The sequence below is a fragment of the Triticum aestivum genome, chromosome 2D (assembly GCF_018294505.1).
Source record: "Triticum aestivum cultivar Chinese Spring chromosome 2D, IWGSC CS RefSeq v2.1, whole genome shotgun sequence".
NCBI lineage: Eukaryota > Viridiplantae > Streptophyta > Magnoliopsida > Poales > Poaceae > Triticum > Triticum aestivum.
In genome coordinates, this window is record NC_057799.1 from 623,636,447 (window position 1) to 623,657,186 (window position 20,740).

Below are 20,740 nucleotides of genomic sequence, written 5' to 3' on the forward strand. Positions count from 1 at the left end.
GGTCTCAGTTGACTGAGACTTAACCAAGTCTCAATCAAGTGACATAGCAAATAAAGAAAAAAAACTAATTTTTTTGCACGGATCTCCATGTAAAACTTATGAATATAGCATCGAGTCACCGAGATTTAGCTATCACGTTCTTGGAGATGCACAATAGATGTTCATTTAAAGGTAATTGTAACCGCGACTATTGTAGGAGCCTCCATGTAAACGTACATCAACAAGCAATCAATCATACTTCAAGCTGGCAATGGTTAACTATTACCGGCATCCCCATGGGTAAATCCTCTATCAAGGGACGAGGATGGGGCAGTTTTAATGCCCATGGGGAAGCTGTTGTGTCAGATCCCTCTCCCAGTGGCTAGGATGGGGATGGTATGAGATATCATTACTCGTACCTGTTACCCGTCTTACCCCTGAGTGCCTTATATGTGGGCCCTAAAATTAGTATATGCGAAGAAAAACTAATATTTATTATAAAGATTCGCCAGAAGTATAAATCACCTCAAACGTAATAAAAATTAGAGAGGCCCATCTAGATATGAAAGAAGCTTCACAACATAGATAAAACAATGTAAAATGCAATCACACAAGCAGAAGTACAATAACTATGAGATATGAAACTATCATACATGATACTATCTAGGCACGTGATACAATCCCATCCACTATAAAGATCCAACCATCCAAGATCAATCAGTCCTCGAGCACCGGATATACTCCTGGTTCTATGAAGATACCTAACACACCTCGCTTGTCATCAACATGCCTGCGGATCCTACCAAAGCCCTTCTCACCCCAGTTTGGTCCCCATGAGTTCTTGAAGCGCCAGTACTTGATGCCGTTGGAATCAGTGCCATAACCAACAATCAGGACAGGATGCAAGCAATCGGTCTTTCCATTGACAGCTTTACAATCCAAGATGCCTCCTTTGTACTCATGCAGATCATCGAAAAACTGCAAAGTGACAACCACGGGACGCTTCGCTACCGCTTTCTCTAGAGCATCCTCAGTTGGGTTGACAAATCGAAAGCCTGATATCCTTATTGCTGCTGCTGTCTTGTTTCTCTTGCAACCTGATTTACTCCTCCGAGCCATGTATGGGTAGTCGGATTCGCTCGAGAGTCCATTTTTGCTTATATATCTGAAAGCATTTTCTTCGTGGCCGCCTTGACACCCATCACTCTTTGTGTCACAGTCGATGAGCTCTTGAACCGACAACGAGATCGACTGCAAGGTCTTCATGTAATGTACAGCTTCGACCGAGGCTGCAGCAACCATCGCCCAACAGCTGCCTGTCACAAATGCACGATTAGGCGGTGTAAGGGAACCATGCATGTGCTAATATGTAAAAATACGCTTTCGACATTAGCTGCCGTCTAGAATTATCCATCACACATCAGGAAATAAACTACGATATACTAACATATCAGTTTAAAACACACGCACGCTAGCTCGAACCGGAGAGTAATAATTAAGCTCAAGTCACTCACCACAACCGTTTTGTTTCCTCACAACCGGAGAGACGACACCAGCTTTAACCCAGTCAATCTCTGATGGTACAACCGAAGAGACGAATCATGTTGAATCCTGTCTGCCACCTTCATACAGGTCCAAACTCCAAAACCAACATATCCGGACCATGCAGCTAGTTTCATAGACCTGCGAAGAAAGCCAAAGCGGTGGCCAGCAGTAGCTGCAGCATCCCCAACATTGCTCTGCTGAGACTGCGATTTGATCACCAGAAAATATCCAGTTTCATCAAACACACACACCCACGCTGAAAGAGAGAGAGAGATTGGATTGAGATAGTGTATTAAGCGAGAGGCCTACGTACGTGTAGGTGTCTCAGACTGCTAGCTCCGGCCGGCCTCGACAGCGACCGAGCCGCCGTGGCCTGGCTGCGCAGTAGGATCCTCCCCACGGCGCCCAATGCCCGACGAAACATGTCTGACTACACCCGGCCGGTCTATCCGTCTCTTGCTCGACCATGGATCCAATGAAGAATATAGACGAGGAGGGGGGCCAACGGAACTTGAATTGGAGTCGAAATCCAACTCATGTTCAGACGATCCACCGTGGATGAATCGGAGTCTCAAGGTTGCAGGCTTTTATTTCTGGAAAACGTTTAAAAACAACCCGCTGATTACAGCCGAGCGTAAGCCTCCTTGAGGAATCAACACGCGTCCCTGCGGCCCTACCACCGCCCGTCCCATAAGTCTTATCCTGCTGCTCCTCTCCTCAATCCTTCTCCAACCTTGCTCTCCTCCCACCACAGAGCCTCCCCTGTCTTCCTCTTCCTGCCTTTCTTCCACCCCGTTCGGCAGAGTTGTTGTTGCTGCTGCTACGAGGGGCATCGCTGCGCTGCGACCACTACTTTTTTGACGACACGATGGCGAGCTGTTGCTACAAAGCGACGACGCTGCTCGTGGTGAGGGTGGTGACGCGGGGCCCCAAGGGTAGCGGCCGCCGGGGCTGCAGACGACGACGCTGTCTTCCTTTGGCGGCTGCTAGCCGCGCATGCTGCAATTGGTGGCTGTGGCGAGGAGCTGCGCCACATCAAGCTGCGTGCCCTGATGCTGCGATGGAACTTTGGCGGTGCAATCCAGTGCTACAATGGAGCTTCCCCGGGGCTCACGAGTGCTGTGATGGAGCTTTGCCAGGGCAGTCCGGTGCTGCAATGGAGCTTCGCCCGGGGCCGCCGGTGTTGCGATGGAGCTCCATCGAGGCCGTCTAGTGCTGCAATGGAGCTTCGCCGGTGAGCCACTAGTGCTGCGATGGAGCTTCGAGAGGGGAGGGGGCGTTCAATGCTGGGATTCAGGCTGCAGGAGTGGGATTAACTACCCCATCCCACTTGAATCGTTTTAATGGGATCCCATTGGACAGTAATCCTATTTAAGAGTATCTCTAGCAGACTCCTTAAAACCGCGACCCTTATAACCGGGATAAGGGTCGAGAAAAGCGCATTTTAAGGGCCGAAATCGGCTCCCCGATATTCTCTTTTACCGCTCGGGTCTGCGGGCTCTCTTCCGCGCGCTGCCGGTTTTGGCCCTCAAACCGTAAAGTCACACAATGCAATTGACCGCGGTTTTGAACACAATTTTGGCGACATTTGAACATAGTTTTCACGCCACAACCCAAAAGATATCGCATCCGTCATCATCCCATCATCATCATCATCATCATCATCATCATCATCATCATCATCATCATCACATGATGAAATCTTCACCGCCACCCATTGCCACCACCACTTGCCGAATCACCACCGAACCTTGGCACCGCATGGCTAGCCTCCTCCTCTCCAAGATCTCCAACCTTGCAATGTCATACCATTCTTTGGTGACCTCATCCATCTCATTTCGATTCATCGTCATGATCTTGTTCTCCTCTTGAAGGAGCTTGGCCATGGCTTTGTTCTCGTCGGCCATGGCTCTTCTCTCCTCAATGGCGGCCTTGCACGCGGTCTCCTCCTTGAGTAGTTGCCACTTCTCTTGCTTCTCTTGAGCCTTCTTCTCGGTCAACTCCGTTTTTGCCTCCAATGTCTTCACCAATAGCTCATTGGACTTGACCATGTGATCTAGCTTGTCCCGCAAGCTTGATGCCTCCGCTTCCTTCTTGATCTTCTCTTTGACCTTCTTGTTTCCATCGGGCTTGTTCTTGTTTCTTGGGTCATCGCCATCATCATCATCCATCCTGTCGAGTGCACCTTTCTTCGGTGGGGATTCTTTGTCAATCACCTTCCACTTCTCACCATCTTTGAGAAGTTCCCAACAATGCTCTAGTTGAAATGCCTTTTTGCATGAAGCTTCCATGTCCTTGTACCTTTGTTGCCCAATTTTGTCCTAGAAAATGAAAAGGATGTCAAATAATGCAACCACTCTGACGGCTACAAAAGATTTGCACAACTTGGGACATGAAAACAAACTCACATGGTCGGCTTCAATGGTACCACTTGGAGGTGCATTACAGACTTGCGTCAAGCAAGCAACCCAACATCTACAAATTGGCTTGATCACGTCCCAACGACCTTGGAGAGAGCGAAAGGTGTGTGGCGTCCTGTTGGGATACTTTGCCAAAGTTATTATTTATTTCCTTATATCATGATAAATGTTTATTATTCATGCTAGAATTGTATTAACCGGAAACATAATACTTGTGTGAATACATAGACAAACAGAGTGTCACTAGTATGCCTCTACTTGACTAGCTCATTGATCGAAGATGGTTATGTTTCCTAGCCATAGACATGAGTTGTCATTTGATTAACGGGATCACATCATTAGGAGAATGATGTGATTGACTTAGACCCATTCTGTTAGCTTAGCACTCGATCGTTTAGTATGTTGCTATTGCTTTCTTCATGACTTATACATGTTCCTATGACTATGAGATTATGCAACTCCCGTTTACCGGAGGAACACTTTGTGTGCTACCAAACGTCACACCGTAACTGGGTGATTATAAAGGTGCTCTACAGGTGTCTCCGAAGGTACTTGTTGGGTTGGCGTATTTCGAGATTAGGATTTGTCACTCCGATTGTCGGAGAGGTATCTCTGGGCCCTCTCGGTAATGCACATCACTTAAGCCTTGCAAGCATTGCAACTAATGATTTAGTTGTGGGATGATTTATTACGGAACGAGTAAAGAGGCTTGCTGGTAACGAGATTGAACTAGGTATTGAGATATCGACGATCGAATCTCGGGCAAGTAACATACCGATGACAAAGGGAACAACGTATGTTGTTATGTGGTCTGACCGATAAAGATCTTCGTAGAATATGTGGGAGCCAATATGAGCATCTAGGTTCCGCTATTGGTTATTGACCGGAGACGTGTCTCGGTCATGTCTACATAGTTCTCGAACCCGTAGGGTCCGCACGCTTAACGTTTCGACGACAGTTATATTATGAGTTTATATGTTTCGATGTACCGAAGGTTGTTCGGAGTCCCGAATGTGATCACGGACATGTCGAGGAGTCTCGAAATGGTCAAGACATGAAGATTGATATATTGGAAGCCTATATTTGGATATCGGAAGTGTTCCGGGTGAAATCGAGATTTTACCGGAGTACCGAGGGGTTACCGGAACCCCCCGGGGGCTTAATGGGCCATAGTGGGCCTTTGTGGAGAAGAGGAGAGGCGGCCAGGGCAGGGCCGCGCGCCCCTCCCCCCTAGTCCGAATAGGACAAGGAGAGGGGGGCGGCGCCCCCCCTTTCCTTCCTCTCTCCCTCCTCTTTCCCCTCCACTCCTAATCCAACTAGGAAAAGGGAGGGAGTCCTACTCCCGGTGGGAGTAGGACACCACCTGGCGCGTCCCTCCTGGCCGGCCGCACCTCCCGCCCTTGCTCCTTTATATACGGGGGCAGGGGGGCACCCTAGAGACAACAATTGATCGTTTGATCTTTTAGCCGTGTGCGGTGCCCCCCTCCACCATAGTCCACCTCGATAATACTGTAGCGGTGCTTAGGTGAAGCCCTGCGTCGGTAGAACATCATCATCGTCACCACGCCGTCGTGCTGACGAAACACTCCCTCAACACTCGGCTGGATCGGAGTTCGAGGGACGTCATCGGGCTGAACGTGTGCTGAACTCGGAGGTGCCGTGCGTTCGGTACTTGATCGGTCGGATCGTGAAGACGTACGACTACATCAACCGCGCTGTGCTAACGCTTCCGCTTTCGGTCTACGAGGGTACGTGGACAACACTCTCCCCTCTCGTTGCTATGCATCACCATGATCCTGCGTGTGCATAGGAATTTTTTTGAAATTACTGCGTTCCCCAACAGTGGCATCCGAGCCAGGTTTTATGCGTTGATGTTATATGCACGAGTAGAACACAAGTGAGTTGTGGGCGATGTAAGTCATGCTGCTTACCAGCATGTCATACTTTGGTTCGGCGGTATTGTTGGATGAAGCGGCCCGGACCGACATTACGCGTACGCTTACGCGAGACTGGTTCTACCGACGTGCTTTGCACAGAGGTGGCTGGCGGGTGTCAGTTTCTCCAACTTTAGTTGAACCGAGTGTGGCTACGCCCAGTCCTTGCGAAGGTTAAAACAGCACCAACTTGACAAACTATCGTTGTGGTTTTGATGCGTAGGTAAGAACGGTTCTTGCTAAGCCCGTAGCAGCCACATAAAATTTGCAACAACAAAGTAGAGGACGTCTAACTTGTTTTTGCAGGGCATGTTGTGATGTGATATGGTCAAAACATGATGCCAAATTTTATTGTATGAGATGATCATGTTTTGTAACCGAGTTATCGACAACTGGCAGGAGCCATATGGTTGTCGCTTTATTGTATGCAATGCAATCGCCCTGTAATGCTTTAGTTTATCACTAAGCGGTAGCGATAGTCATAGAAGCATAAGATTGGCGAGACGACAACGATGCTACGATGAAGATCAAGGTGTCGCACTGGTGACGATGGTGATCATGACAGTGCTTCGGAGATGGAGATCACAAGCACAAGATGATGATGGCCATATCATATCACTTATATTGATTGCATGTGATGTTTATCTTTTATGCATCTTATCTTGATTTGATTGACGGTAGCATTATAAGATGATCCCTCACTAAATTATCAAAGTATAAGTGTTCTCCTTGAGTATGCACCGTTGCGAAAGTTCTTCGTGCTGAGACACCACGTGATGATCGGGTGTGATAGGCTCTACGTTCAAATACAACGGGTGCAAAACAGTTGCACACGCGGAATACTCAGGTTAAGCTTGACGAGCCTAGCATATAACAGATATGGCCTCGGAACACGGAGACCGAAAGGTCGAGCGTGAATCATATAGTAGATATGATCAACATAGTGATGTTCACCGTTGAAACTACTCCATCTCACGTGATGATCGGACATGGTTTAGTTGATATGGATCACGTGATCACTTAGAGGATTAGAGGGATGTCTATCTAAGTGGGAGTTCTTAAGTAATATGATTAATTGAACTTAAATTTATCATGAACTTAGTACCTGATAGTATCTTGCTTGTCTATGTTGATTGTAGATAGATGGCCCGTGCTGTTGTTCCGTTGAATTTCAATGCATTCCTTGAGAAAGCAAAGTTGAAAGATGATGGTAGCAATTACACGGACTGGGTCCGTAACTTGAGGATTATCCTCATTGCTGCACAGAAGAATTACGTCCTGGAAGCACCGCTAGGTGTACCACCTGTGCCAGCAACTGCAGACATTGTGAATGCCTGGCAGTCACGTGTTGATGACTACTCGATAGTTCAATGTGCCATGCTTTACGGCTTAGAACCGGGACTTCAATGACGTTTTGAACATCATGGAGCATATGAGATGTTCCAGGAGTTGAAGTTAATATTTCAAAAGAATGCCCGGATTGAGAGATATGAAGTTTCCAATAAGTTCTACAGCTGCAAGATGGAGGAGAATAGTTCTGTCAGTGAACATATACTCAAAATGTCTGGGTATAATAATCACATGATTCAACTAGGAGTTAATCTTCCGGATGATAGCGTCATTGACAGAATTCTCCAATCACTGCCACCAAGCTACAAGAGCTTCGTGATGAACTATAACATGCAAGGGATGGATAAGACGATTCCCGAGCTCTTCACAATGCTAAAGGCTGCGGAGGTAGAAATCAAAAAGGAGCATCAAGTGTTGATGGTCAATAAGACCACCAGTTTCAAGAAAAAGGGCAAAGGGAAGAAGAAGGGGAACTTCAAGAAGAACAGCAAGCAAGTTGCTGTTCAGGAGAAGAAACCCAAGTCTGGACCTAAGCCTGAGACTGAGTGCTTCTACTGCAAGCAGACTGGTCACTGGAAGCGGAACTGCCCCAAGTATTTGGCGGATAAGAAGGATGGCAAGGTGAACAAAGGTATATGTGATATACATGTTATTGATGTGTACCTTACTAATGCTCGCAGTAGCACCTGGGTATTTGATACTGGTTCCGTTGCTAATATTTGCAACTCGAAACAGGGGCTACAGATTAAGCGAAGATTGGCAAAGGACGAGGTGACGATGCGCGTGGGAAATGGTTCCAAAGTCGATGTGATCACGGTCGGCACGCTACCTCTACATCTACCTTCGGGATTAGTTTTAGAACTAAATAATTGTTATTTGGTGCCAGCGTTAAGCATGAACATTATATCTGGATCTTTTTTGATGCGAGACGGTTAGTCATTTAAATCAGAGAATAATGGTTGTTCTATTTATATGAGTAATATCTTTTATGGTCATGCACCCTTGAAGAGTGGTCTATTTTTGTTGAATCTCGATAGTAGTGATACACATATTCATAATATTGAAGCCAAAAGATGCAGAGTTGATAATGATAGTGCAACTTATTTGTGGCACTGCCGTTTAGGTCATATCGGTGTAAAGCGCATGAAGAAACTCCATACTGATGGACTTTTGGAACCACTTGATTATGAATCACGTGGTACTTGCGAACCGTGCCTCATGGGCAAGTTGACTAAAACGACGTTCTCCGAAACTATGGAGAGAGCAACAGATTTGTTGGAAATCATACATACAGATGTATGTGGTCCGATGAATATTGAGGCTCGTGGCGGATATCGTTATTTTCTCACCTTCACAGATGATTTGAGCAGATATGGGTATATCTACTTAATGAAACATAAGTCTGAAACATTTGAAAAGTTCAAAGAATTTCAGAGTGAAGTTGAAAATCATCGTAACAAGAAAATAAAGTTTCTGCGATCTGATCGTGGAGGAGAATATTTGAGTTATGAGTTTGGTCTTCATTTGAAACAATGCGGAATAGTTTCGCAACTCACGCCACCCGGAACACCACAGCGTAATGGTGTGTCCGAACGTCGTAATCGTACTCTACTAGAGATGGTGCGATCTATGATGTCTCTTACTGATTTACCGCTATCGTTTTGGGGTTATGCTTTAGAGATGGCCGCATTCACGTTAAATAGGGCACCATCAAAATCTGTTGAGACGACGCCTTATGAAGGCAAGAAACCAAAGTTGTCGTTTCTTAAAGTTTGGGGCTGCGATGCTTATGTGAAAAAGCTTCAACCTGATAAGCTCGAACCCAAATCGGAGAAATGTGTCTTCATAGGATACCCAAAGGAGACTGTTGGGTACACCTTCTATCGCAGATCCGAAGGCAAGACTTTTGTTGCTAAATTCGGAATCTTTCTGGAGAAGGAGTTTCTCTCGAAAGAAGTGAGTGGGAGGAAAGTAGAACTTGATGAGGTAACTGTACCTGCTCCCTTATTGGAAAGTAGTTCATTGCAGAAACCGGTTTCTATGACACCTACACCAATTAGTGAGGAAGTTAATGATGATGATCATGAAACTTCAGATCAAGTTAGTACTGAACCTCGTAGGTCAACCAGAGTAAGATCCGCACCAGAGTGGTACGGTAATCCTGTTCTGGAAGTTATGTACTAGACCATGACGAACCTACGAACTATGAAGAAGCAATGGTGAGCCCAGATTCCGCGAAATGGCTTGAGGCCATGAAATCTGAGATGGGATCCATGTATGAGAACAAAGTATGGACTTTGGTTGACTTGCCCGATGATCGGCAAGCAATTGAGAATAAATGGATCTTCAAGAAGAAGACTGACGCTGACGGTAATGTTACTGTCTATAAAGCTCGACTAGTTGCAAAAGGTTTTCGACAAGTTCAAGGGATTGACTACGATGAGACCTTCTCACCCGTAGCGATGCTTAAGTCTGTCCGAATCATGTTAGCAATTGCCGCATTTTATGATTATGAAATCTGGAAAATGGATGTCAAAACTGCATTCCTGAATGGATTTCTGGAAGAAGAGTTGTATATGATGCAACCGGAAGGTTTTGTCGATCCAAAGGGAGCTAACAAAGTGTGCAAGCTCTATTTATGGACTGGTGCTAGCCTCTCGGAGTTGGAATAAACGCTTTGATAGTGTGATCAAAGAATTTGGTTTTGTACAGACTTTTGGAGAAGCCTGTATTTACAAGAAAGTGAGTGGGAGCTCTGTAGCATTTCTAATATTATATGTGGATGACATATTGCTGATTGGAAATGATATAGAATTTCTGAATAGCATAAAGGGATACTTGAATAAGAGTTTTTCAATGGAAGACCTCGGTGAAGCTGCGTATATATTGGGCATCAAGATCAATAGAGATAGATCAAGACGCTTAATTGGACTTTCACAAAGCACATACCTTGACAAAGTTTTGAAGAAGTTCAAAATGGATCAAGCAAAGAAAGGGTTCTTGCCTGTGTTTCAAGGTGTGAAGTTGAGTAAGACTCAATGCCCGACCACTTCAGAAGATAGAGAGAAGATGAAAGATGTTCCCTATGCTTCAGCCATAGGCTCTATCATGTATGCAATGCTGTGTACCAGACCTGATGTGTGCCTTGCTATAAGTTTAGCAGGGAGGTACCAAAGTAATCCAGGAGTGGATCACTGGACAGCGGTCAAGAACATCCTGAAATACCGGAAAAGGACTAAGGATATGTTTCTCATTTATGGAGGTGACAAAGAGCTATCGTAAATGGTTACGTTGATGCAAGCTTTGACACTGATCCGGACGATTCTAAATCGCAAACCGGATACATATTTACATTGAACGGTGGAGCTGTCAGTTGGTGCAGTTCTAAACAAAGCGTCGTGGCGGGATCTACGTGTGAAGTGGAGTACATAGCTGCTTCGGAAGCAGCAAATGAAGGAGTCTGGATGAAGGAGTTCATATCCGATCTAGGTGTCATACCTAGTGCATCGGGTCCAATGAAAATCTTTTGTGACAATACTGGTGCAATTGCCTTGGCGAAGGAATCCAGATTTCACAAGAGAACCAAGCACATCAAGAGACGCTTCAATTCCATCCGGGATTTAGTCCAGGTGGGAGACATAGAAATTCGCAAGATACATACGGATCTGAATGTTGCAGACCCGTTGACTAAGCCTCTTCCACGAGCAAAACATGATCAGCACCAAGCCTCCATGGGTGTTAGAATCATTACTGTGTAATCTAGATTATTGACTCTAGTGCAAGTGGGAGACTAAAGGAAATATGCCCTAGAGGCAATCATAAAGGTATTATTTATTTCCTTATATCATGATAAATGTTTATTATTCATGATAGAATTGTATTAACCGGAAACATAATACTTGTGTGAATACATAGACAAACAGAGTGTCACTAGTATGCCTCTACTTGACTAGATCGTTGATCAAAGATGGTTATGTTTCCTAGCCATAGACATGAGTTGTCATTTGATTAACGGGATCACATCATTAGGAGAATGATGTGATTGACTCGACCCATTCCGTTAGCTTAGCACTCGATCGTTTAGTATGTTGCTATTGCTTTCTTCATGACTTATACATGTTCCTATGACTATGAGATTATGCAACTCCCGTTTACCAGAGGAACACTTTGTGTGCTACCAAACGTCACAACGTAACTGGGTGATTATAAAGGTGCTCTACAGGTGTCTCCGAAGGTACTTGTTGGGTTGGCGTATTTCGAGATTAGGATTTGTCACTCCGATTGTCAGAGAGGTATCTCTGGGCCCTCTCGGTAATGCACATCACTTAAGCCTTGCAAGCATTGCAACTAATGAGTTAGTTGTGGGATGATGTATTATGGAACGAGTAAAGAGACTTTCCGGTAACGAGATTGAACTAGGTATTGAGATACCGACGATCGAATCTCGGGCAAGTAACATACCGATGACAAAGGGAACAACGTATGTTGTTATGCGGTCTGACCGATAAAGATCTTCGTAGAATATGTGGGAGCCAATATGAGCATCCAGGTTCCGCTATTGGTTATTGACCGGAGACGTGTCTCGGTCATGTCTACATAGTTCTCGAACCTGTTGGGTCCGCACGCTTAACGTTTCGATGACAGTTATATTATGAGTTTATATGTTTTGATGTACCGAAGGTTATTCGGAGTCCCGGATGTGATCACGGACATGACGAGGAGTCTCGAAATGGCCGAGACATGAAGATTGATATATTGGAAGCCTATATTTGGATATCGGAAGTGTTCCGGGTGAAATCAGGATTTTACCGGAGTACCGAGGGGTTACCGGAACCCCCCGGGGGCTTAATGGGCCATAGTGGGCCTTTGTGGAGAAGAGGAGAGGCGGCCAGGGCAGGGCCGCGCGCCCCTCCCCCCTAGTCTGAATAGGACAAGGAGAGGGGGGCGGCGCCCCCCTTTCCTTCCTCTCTCCCTCCTCTTTCCCCTCCACTCCTAATCCAACTAGGAAAAGGGAGGGTGGAGTAGGACTCCACCTGGCGCGCCCCTCCTGGCCGGCCGCACCTCCCCCCTTGCTCCTTTATATACGGGGCAGGGGGGCACCCTAGAGACAACAATTGATCGTTTGATCTTTTAGCCGTGTGCGGTGCCCCCGTCCACCATAGTCCACCTCGATAATACTGTAGCGGTGCTTAGGCGAAGCCCTACATCGGTAGAACATCATCATCGTCACCACGCCGTCGTGCTGACGAAACTCTCCCTCAACACTCGGCTGGATCGAAGTTCGAGGGACGTCATCGGGCTGAACGTGTGCTGAACTCGGAGGTGCCATGCGTTCGGTACTTGATCGGTCGGATCGTGAAGACGTACGACTACATCAACCGCGTTGTGCTAACGCTTCCGCTTTCGGTCTACGAGGGTACGTGGACAACACTCTCCCCTCTCGTTGCTATGCATCACCATGATCCTGCGTGTGCGTAGGAATTTTTTTGAAATTACTGCGTTCCCCAACAGTGGCATCCGAGCCAGGTTTTATGCGTTGATGTTATATGCACGAGTAGAACACAAGTGAGTTGTGGGCGATATAAGTCATACTGCTTACCAGCATGTCATACTTTAGTTCGGCGGTATTGTTGGATGAAGCGGCATAGCGGAATGGACAAGAGAAGTTGGCGGGGTAGCTCTTCCGGTGACTTATATCGTCGAACAAGCGGAATGGACAAAAGTGAAAGTGCAATAAATAGAGACATCACACTTGTGCCCATTCCGTCGTACACCTGGGGGGCGGCGGCGGCAACACCATTGGCGGGCATCCTCGGGGTAGTTCTTGCCAGAGCAATCGGGGAAGGTGTTGGCGGGGTAGCTCTTCCGGTGAGCTTCTTGCGTTTCACACCAGAAGCCTCCCCCTTCTTCGTCGGTGGGTGCCCGACGAATTCGCATTGGAGGCGGCGGGGCCGGCGGGCGCGTGTGCCTTCCTGGCGGGCCTGTGAGAGCGCCGCCCTGGACGACGACGTTGCCCTTCCGCTTGCGGGGTGGCGCGGTGGAGCCTTGAACGGCGACGGGCGCGGCATGGCCAGCGACGTGATCTGCCGAAGGGGGTGGCGCGTCGATGGCATCCACGTTGACGGAGACGGCTGAGAGGCTTCCATGGTGGTGAAGGGAAGCTGGGAAAGGTGCTCCAGAGCGAGCGAAGGGAAAGGGAAGCGGGAAGAGCCACGTGAAAATGTCCCTCCCGCCAAATCTCACAGCCGATAGGGGTCAAGCCCGGGTCGCCTCCCGCCTCGTGAATGTAAAAGTTGAGGGCGAATTTTTTCTGCACCCCGCAAATTTTTTTACAGGTCACGGGCCGATACGGTGTCTGTTCGGGGCACTTTTTTCATCCGAAATCGTAAACGGACGGTTATTTTGCGGGTCGACGCGTTTTAAGGGGTCTGTTAGAGATGCTCTTAATCTGCTGGGAGCCCACCAACCCGATAAGTTCCCATGCACTAAGGACTATTCAACTGACAAAAACCTGAAACAAAGCATGCATGCTTGCCACTTATACTTCTGACTCCAGCAATCTAAGATTGCTTGTACCGGATGTTCGCGAGTTGCACGGCCACAGCTTGTAACGGCACGGCCCAGACGCGGTACAGCGTCTCGCCGCCGCCGGGCATCTCCAAGCTGTTGGGGATCGTTGCAGAATTTTAAAATTTTCTACGCATCACCAAGATCCATCTATGGAGTTTACTAGCAACGAGGGGAAAGGAGTGCATCTACATACCCTTGTAGATCGCGAGCGGAAGCGTTCAAGCGAACGGGGTTGATGGAATCGTACTCGTCGTGATCCAAATCACCGATGACCGAGCGCCGAACGGACGGCACCTCCGCGTTCAACACACGTACGGAGCAGCGACGTCTCCTCCTTCTTGATCCAGCAAGGGGGAAGGAGAGGTTGATGGAGATCCAGCAGCATGACGGCGTGGTGGTGGAAGTAGCGGGATCCCGGCAGGGCTTCGCCAAGCACAAACGGGAGAGAAAGGTGTCACGGGAGGGAGAGGGAGGCGCGAGGGGCTGTGGTGTTGCTGCCCTCCCTCCCCCCACTATATATAGGGACCCCTGGGGGGGGCACCAGCCCTGGGAGATCAGATCTCCAGGGGGGGCGGCCAAGGGGGAAAGGGGGGTGGCTTCCCCCCCAAGCCAAGTGGGGCGCCCCCCACCCCTAGGGTTTCCAACCCTAGGCGCAGGGGGAGGCCCAAAGGGGGCGCCCCAGCCCACTAAGGGCTGGTTCCCTTCCCACTTCAGCCCATGGGGCCCTCCGGGATAGGTGGCCCCACCCGGTGGACCCCCGGGACCCTTCCGGTGGTCCCGGTACAATACCGATAACCCCCGAAACTTTCCCGGTGGCCGAAACTGGACTTCCTATATATAATTCTTCACCTCCGGACCATTCCGGAACTCCTCGTGACGTCCGGGATCTCATCCGGGACTCCGAACAACTTTCGGGTTTCCGCATACTAATATCTCTACAACCCTAGCGTCACCGAACCTTAAGTGTGTAGACCCTACGGGTTCGGGAGACATGCAGACATGACCGAGACGCCTCTCCGGTCAATAACCAACAGCGGGATCTGGATACCCATGTTGGCTCCCACATGTTCCACGATGATCTCATCGGATGAACCACGATGTCGAGGATTCAATCAATCCCGTATACAATTCCCTTTGTCAATCGGTATGTTACTTGCCCGAGATTCGATCGTCGGTATCGCAGTACCTTGTTCAATCTCGTTACCGGCAAGTCTCTTTACTCGTACCGTAATGCATGATCCCGTGGCTAACTCCTTAGTCACATTGAGCTCATTATGATGATGCATTACCGAGTGGGCCCAGAGATACCTCTCCGTCATACGGAGTGAGAAATCCCAGTCTCGATCCGTGTGGACCCAACAGACACTTTCAGAGACCCGTAGTGCACCTTTATAGTCACCCAGTTACGTTGTGACGTTTGGTACACCCAAAGCACTCCTACGGCATCCGGGAGTTACACGATCTCATGGTCTAAGGAAAAGATACTTGACATTGGAAAAGCTCTAGCAAACGAACTACACAATCTTTGCGCTATGCTTAGGATTGGGTCTTGTCCATCACATCATTCTCCTAATGATGTGATCCCGTTATCAATGACATCCAATGTCCATAGTCAGGAAACCATGACTATCTGTTGATCAACGAGCTAGTCAACTAGAGGCTTACTAGGGACATGTTGTGGTCTATGTATTCACACATGTATTACGATATCCGGATAACACAATTATAGCATGAACAATAGACAATTATCATGAACAAGGAAATATAATAAAACCATTTTATTATTGCCTCTAGGGCATATTTCCAACAGTCTCCCACTTGCACTAGAGTCAATAATCTAGTTACATTGTGATGAATCGAACACCCGTAGAGTTCTGGTGTTGATCATGTTTTTCTCTAGGGAGAGGTTTAGTCAACGGATCTTCTACATTCAGGTCCGTATGTACTTTACAAATATCCATGTCTCCATTTTGAACACTTTCACGAATGGAGTTGAAGCGACGCTTGATATGCCTGGTCTTCCTGTGAAACCTGGGCTCCTTGGCAAGGGCAATAGCTCCAGTGTTGTCACAGAAGAGAGTCATCGGGCCCGACGCATTGGGAATCACCCCTAGGTCGGTAATGAACTCCTTCATCCAGACTGCTTCTTGTGCTGCCTCTGAGGCCGCCATGTACTCCGCTTCACATGTAGATCCCGCCACGACGCTTTGCTTGCAACCGCACCAGCTTACTGCCCCTCCATTCAAAATATACACGTATCCGGTTTGTGACTTAGAGTCATCCAGATCTGTGTCGAAGCTAGCGTCGATGTAACCCTTTACGACGAGCTCTTCGTCACCTCCATAAATTAGAAACATATCCTTAGTCCTCTTCAGGTACTTCAGGATATTCTTGACCGCTGTCGAGTGTTCCATGCCGGGATTACTTTGGTACCTTCCTACCAAACTTACGGCAAGGTTTACATCAGGTCTGGTACACAGCATGGCATACATAATAGACCCTATGGCCGAGGCATAGGGGATGACACTCATCTTTTCTCTATCTTCTGCTCTGGTCGGGCATTGAGCCGTGCTCAATTGCACACCTTGCAATACAGGCAAGAACCCCTTCTTGGACTGATCCATATTGAACTTCTTCAATATCTTGTCAAGGTACGTACTCTGTGAAAGACCAATGAGGCGTCTTGATCTATCTCTATAGATCTTGGTGCCTAATATATAAGCAGCTTCTCCAAGGTCCTTCATTGAAAAACATTTATTCAAATAGGCCTTTATACTTTCCAAGAATTCTATATCATTTCCCATCAATAGTATGTCATCCACATATAATAAGAGAAATGCTACAGAGCTCCCACTCACTTTCTTGTAAACACAGGCTTCTCCATAAGTCTGTGTAAACCCAAACGCTTTGATCATCTCATCAAAACGAATGTTCCAACTCCGAGATGATTGCACCAGCCCATAGATTGAGCGCTGGATCTTGCATACCTTGTTAGCATTCTTAGGATCGACAAAACCTTCCGGCTGCATCATATACAATTCTTCCTTAAGAAAGCCGTTAAGGAATGCCGTTTTGACGTCCATTTGCCATATCTCATAATCATAAAATGCGGCAATTGCTAACATGATTCGGACGGACTTCAGCTCGCTACAGGTGAGAAAGTCTCATCTTTGTCAACCCCTTGAACTTGTCGATAACCCTTAGCGACAAGTCGAGCCTTATAGATGGTCACGTTACCATCCGCGTCTGTCTTCTTCTTAAAGATCCATTTATTTTCTATGGCTCGCCGATCATCGGGCAAGTCAGTCAAAGTCCATACTTCATTTTCATACATGGATCCTATCTCGGATTTCATGGCTTCTAGCCATTTGTCGGAATCCGGGCCCGCCATCGCTTCTTCATAGTTCGAAGGTTCACCGTTGTCTAACAACATGATTTCCAGGACAGGGTTGCCGTACCACTCTGGTGCGGAACGTGTCCTTGTGGACCTACGAAGTTCAGCAGTAACTTGATCCGAAGCTTCATGATCATCATCATTAACTTCCTCCCCAGTCGGTGTAGGCACCACAGGAACATCTTCCCGCGCTGCGCTACTTTCCGGTTCGGAAGGGGGACTATCACCTCATCAAGTTCCACTTTCCTCGCACTTAATTCTTTCGAGAGAAACTCTTTCTCCAGAATGGACCCGTTCTTGGCAACAAAGATCTTGCCTTCGGATCTCAGGTAGAAGGTATACCCAATGGTTTCCTTGGGGTATCCTATGAAGACGCAATTTTCCGACTTGGGTTCGAGCTTTTCAGGTTGAAGTTTCTTGACATAAGCATCACATCCCCAAACTTTTAGAAACGACAGCTTAGGTTTATTCCCAAACCATAATACATACGGTGTCGTCTCAACGGATTTCGACGGAGCCCTATTTAGAGTGAATGCGGCAGTCTCTAAAGCATAGCCCCAAAATGAGAGCGGTAGATTGGTAAGAGACATCATAGATCGCACCATATCCAATAGAGTGCGATTACGACGTTCGGACACACCATTTCGCTGAGGTGTTCTAGGCGGCGTGAGTTGTGAAACTATTCCACATTTCCTTAAGTGTGTACCAAATTCGTGACTTAAATATTCCCCTCCACGATCTGATCGCAGGAACTTTATTTTTCTGTCACGTTGATTCTCAACCTCACTCTAAAATTCCTTGAACTTTTCAAAGGTTTCAGACTTGTGTTTCATTAGGTAGACATACCCATATCTACTTAAATCATCAGTGAGAGTGAGAACATAACGATAGCCACCGCGAGCCTCAACACTCATTGGACCGCACACATCAGTATGTATGATTTCCAATAAGTTGGTTGCTCGCTCCATTGTTCCGGAGAACGGAGTCTTGGTCATCTTACCCATGAGGCATGGTTCACACGTGTCAAATGATTCGTAATCAAGAGACTCCAAAAGTCCATCTGCATGGAGCTTCTTCATGCGTTTGACACCAATGTGACCAAGGCGGCAGTGCCACAAGTATGTGGGACTATCGTTATCAACTTTACATCTTTTGGTATTCACACTATGAATATGTGTAACATCACGTTCGAGATTCATCAAGAATAAACCATTGACCAGCGGGGCATGACCATAAAACATATCTCTCATATAAATAGAACAACCATTATTCTCGGATTTAAATGAGTAGCCATCTCGCATTAAACGAGATCCTGATACATTGTTCATGCTCAAAGCTGGCACTAAATAACAATTATTGAGGTTTAAAACTAATCCCGTAGGTAAATGCAGAGGTAGCGTGCCGACGGCGATCACATCGACCTTGGAACCATTCCCGACGCGCATCGTCACCTCGTCCTTCGCCAGTCTCCGCTTATTCCGCAGCTCCTGTTTTGAGTTACAAATATGAGCAACCGCACCGGTATCAAATACCCAGGAGCTACTACGAGTACTGGTAAGGTACACATCAATTACATGTATATCACATATACCTTTGGTGTTGGCGGCCTTCTTGTCCGCTAAGTATTTGGAGCAGTTCCGCTTCCAGTGACCACTTCCCTTGCAATAAAAGCACTCAGTCTCAGGCTTGGGTCCATTCCTTGGCTTCTTCCTGGCAACTCCCTTGCCGTATTTCTTGAAGTTCTTCTTACCCTTGCCTTTCTTGAACTTAGTGGTTTTATTCACCATCAACACTTGATGTTCCTTTTTGATCTCCACCTCCGCTGATTTCAGCATTGAATATACCTCAGGAATGGTCTTTTCCATCCCCTGCATATTGAAGTTCATCACAAAGCTCTTGTAGCTTGGTGGAAGCGACTGAAAGATTCTGTCAATGACCGCGTCATCCGGGAGATTAACTCCCAGCTGAGACAAGCGGTTGTGTAACGCAGACAATCTGAGTATGTGCTCACTTACAGAACTATTTTCCTCCATTTTACAGCTGAAGAACTTGTCGGAGACTTCATATCTCTCGACCCGGGCATGAGCTTGGAAAACCATTTTCAGCTCTTCGAACATCTCATATGCTCCATGTTTCTCAAAACGCTTTTGGAGCCCCGGTTCTAAGCTGTAAAGCATGCCGCACTGAATGAGGGAGTAATCATCAGCACGTGATTGCCAAGCGTTCATAACGTCTTGGTTCTCTGGGATGGGTGCTTCACCTAGCGGTGCTTCTAGGACATAATCTTTCTTGGCAGCTATGAGGATGATCCTCAGGTTCCGGACCCAGTCCGTATAGTTGCTGCCATCATCTTTTAGCTTGGTTTTCTCTAGGAACGAGTTGAAGTTGAGGACAACGTGGGCCATATGATCTACAACACATATTGTAAAGATTTTAGACTAAGTTCATGATAATTAAGTTCATCTAATCAAATTATTCAATGAACTCCCACTCAGACAGACATCCCTCCAGTCATCTAAGTGAAACATGATCCGAGTCAACTAGGCCGTGTCCGATCATCACGTGAGACGGACTAGTCAAACATCGGTGAACATCTTCATGTTGATCGTATCTTCTATACGACTCATGCTCGACCTTTCGGTCTTCCGTGTTCCGAGGCCATGTCTGTACATGCTAGGCTCGTCAAGTCAACCTAAGTGTATTGCGTGTGTTCCGAGGCCATGTCTGTACATGCTAGGCTCGTCAACACCCGTTGTATGCGAACGTTAGAATCTATCACACCCGATCATCACGTGGTGCTTCGAAACAACGAACCTTCGCAACGGTGCACAGTTAGGGGGAACACTTTCTTGAAATTATTGTAAGGGATCATCTTATTTACTACCGTCGTACTAAGCAAATAAGAAGCAAAACATGATAAACATCTCATGCAATCAAATAGTGACATGATATGGCCAATATCATTCTGCTCCTTTGAGCTCCATCTTCGGGTCGTCATGATCATCTTCGTCACCGGCATGACACCATGATCTCCATCATTGTGTCTTCATGAAGTTGTCATGTCAACGATTACTTCTACTTCTATGGCTAACGCGTTTAGCAATAAAGTAAAGTAATTTACATGGCGTTATTCAATGACACGCAGGTCATACAAAAAACAAAGACAACTCCTATGGCTCCTGCCGGTTGTCATACTCATCGACATGCAAGTCGTGATTCCTATTACAAGAATATGATCAATCTCATACATCACATATATTTCATTCATCACATCTTCTGGCCATATCACATCACAAGGCATATGCTGCAAAAACAAGTTAGACGTCCTCTAGTTGTTGTTGCATGTTTTTCGTGGCTTCTATAGGTTTCTAGCAAGAACGTTTCTTACCTACGTAAAACCACAACGTGATATGCCAATTACTATTTACCCTTCATAAGGACCCTTTTCATCGAATCCGATCCGACTAAAGTGGGAGAGACAGACACCCGCCAGCCACCTTATGCAACTAGTGCATGTCAGTCGGTGGAACCAGTCTCACGTAAGCGTA

At 46.9% G+C, this 20,740-nt stretch overlaps 1 protein-coding gene across 2 annotated transcripts; it reads right to left on the reverse strand.

Annotated features, from left to right (window-relative positions):
- Positions 1–651: 651 nt before the first annotated feature.
- On the reverse strand, positions 652–1,955 carry LOC123050518 (senescence-specific cysteine protease SAG39-like). 2 transcript variants are annotated; one of them, XM_044473302.1, is made up of 3 exons: positions 1,838–1,955; positions 1,494–1,727; positions 652–1,295 (listed from the first exon to the last, which is right to left on the reverse strand). In XM_044473302.1, the coding sequence occupies exon 3, from the start codon at positions 1,279–1,281 to the stop codon at positions 697–699; it is 585 nt and encodes a 194-aa protein (XP_044329237.1). In that variant the 5' UTR covers positions 1,282–1,295; positions 1,494–1,727; positions 1,838–1,955; the 3' UTR covers positions 652–696. The 2 variants fall into 2 exon arrangements, with proteins under 2 accessions (XP_044329237.1, XP_044329238.1); XM_044473303.1 differs by having other exon boundaries at positions 1,494–1,949.
- Between the last annotated feature and the right edge of the window lie 18,785 nt (positions 1,956–20,740).

Excerpts from the sequence above, each read along its gene's own strand:
- LOC123050518 (XM_044473302.1), bottom strand. The coding sequence starts at position 1,281 with ATGGTTGCTGCAGCCTCGGTCGAAGCTGTACATTACATGAAGACCTTG.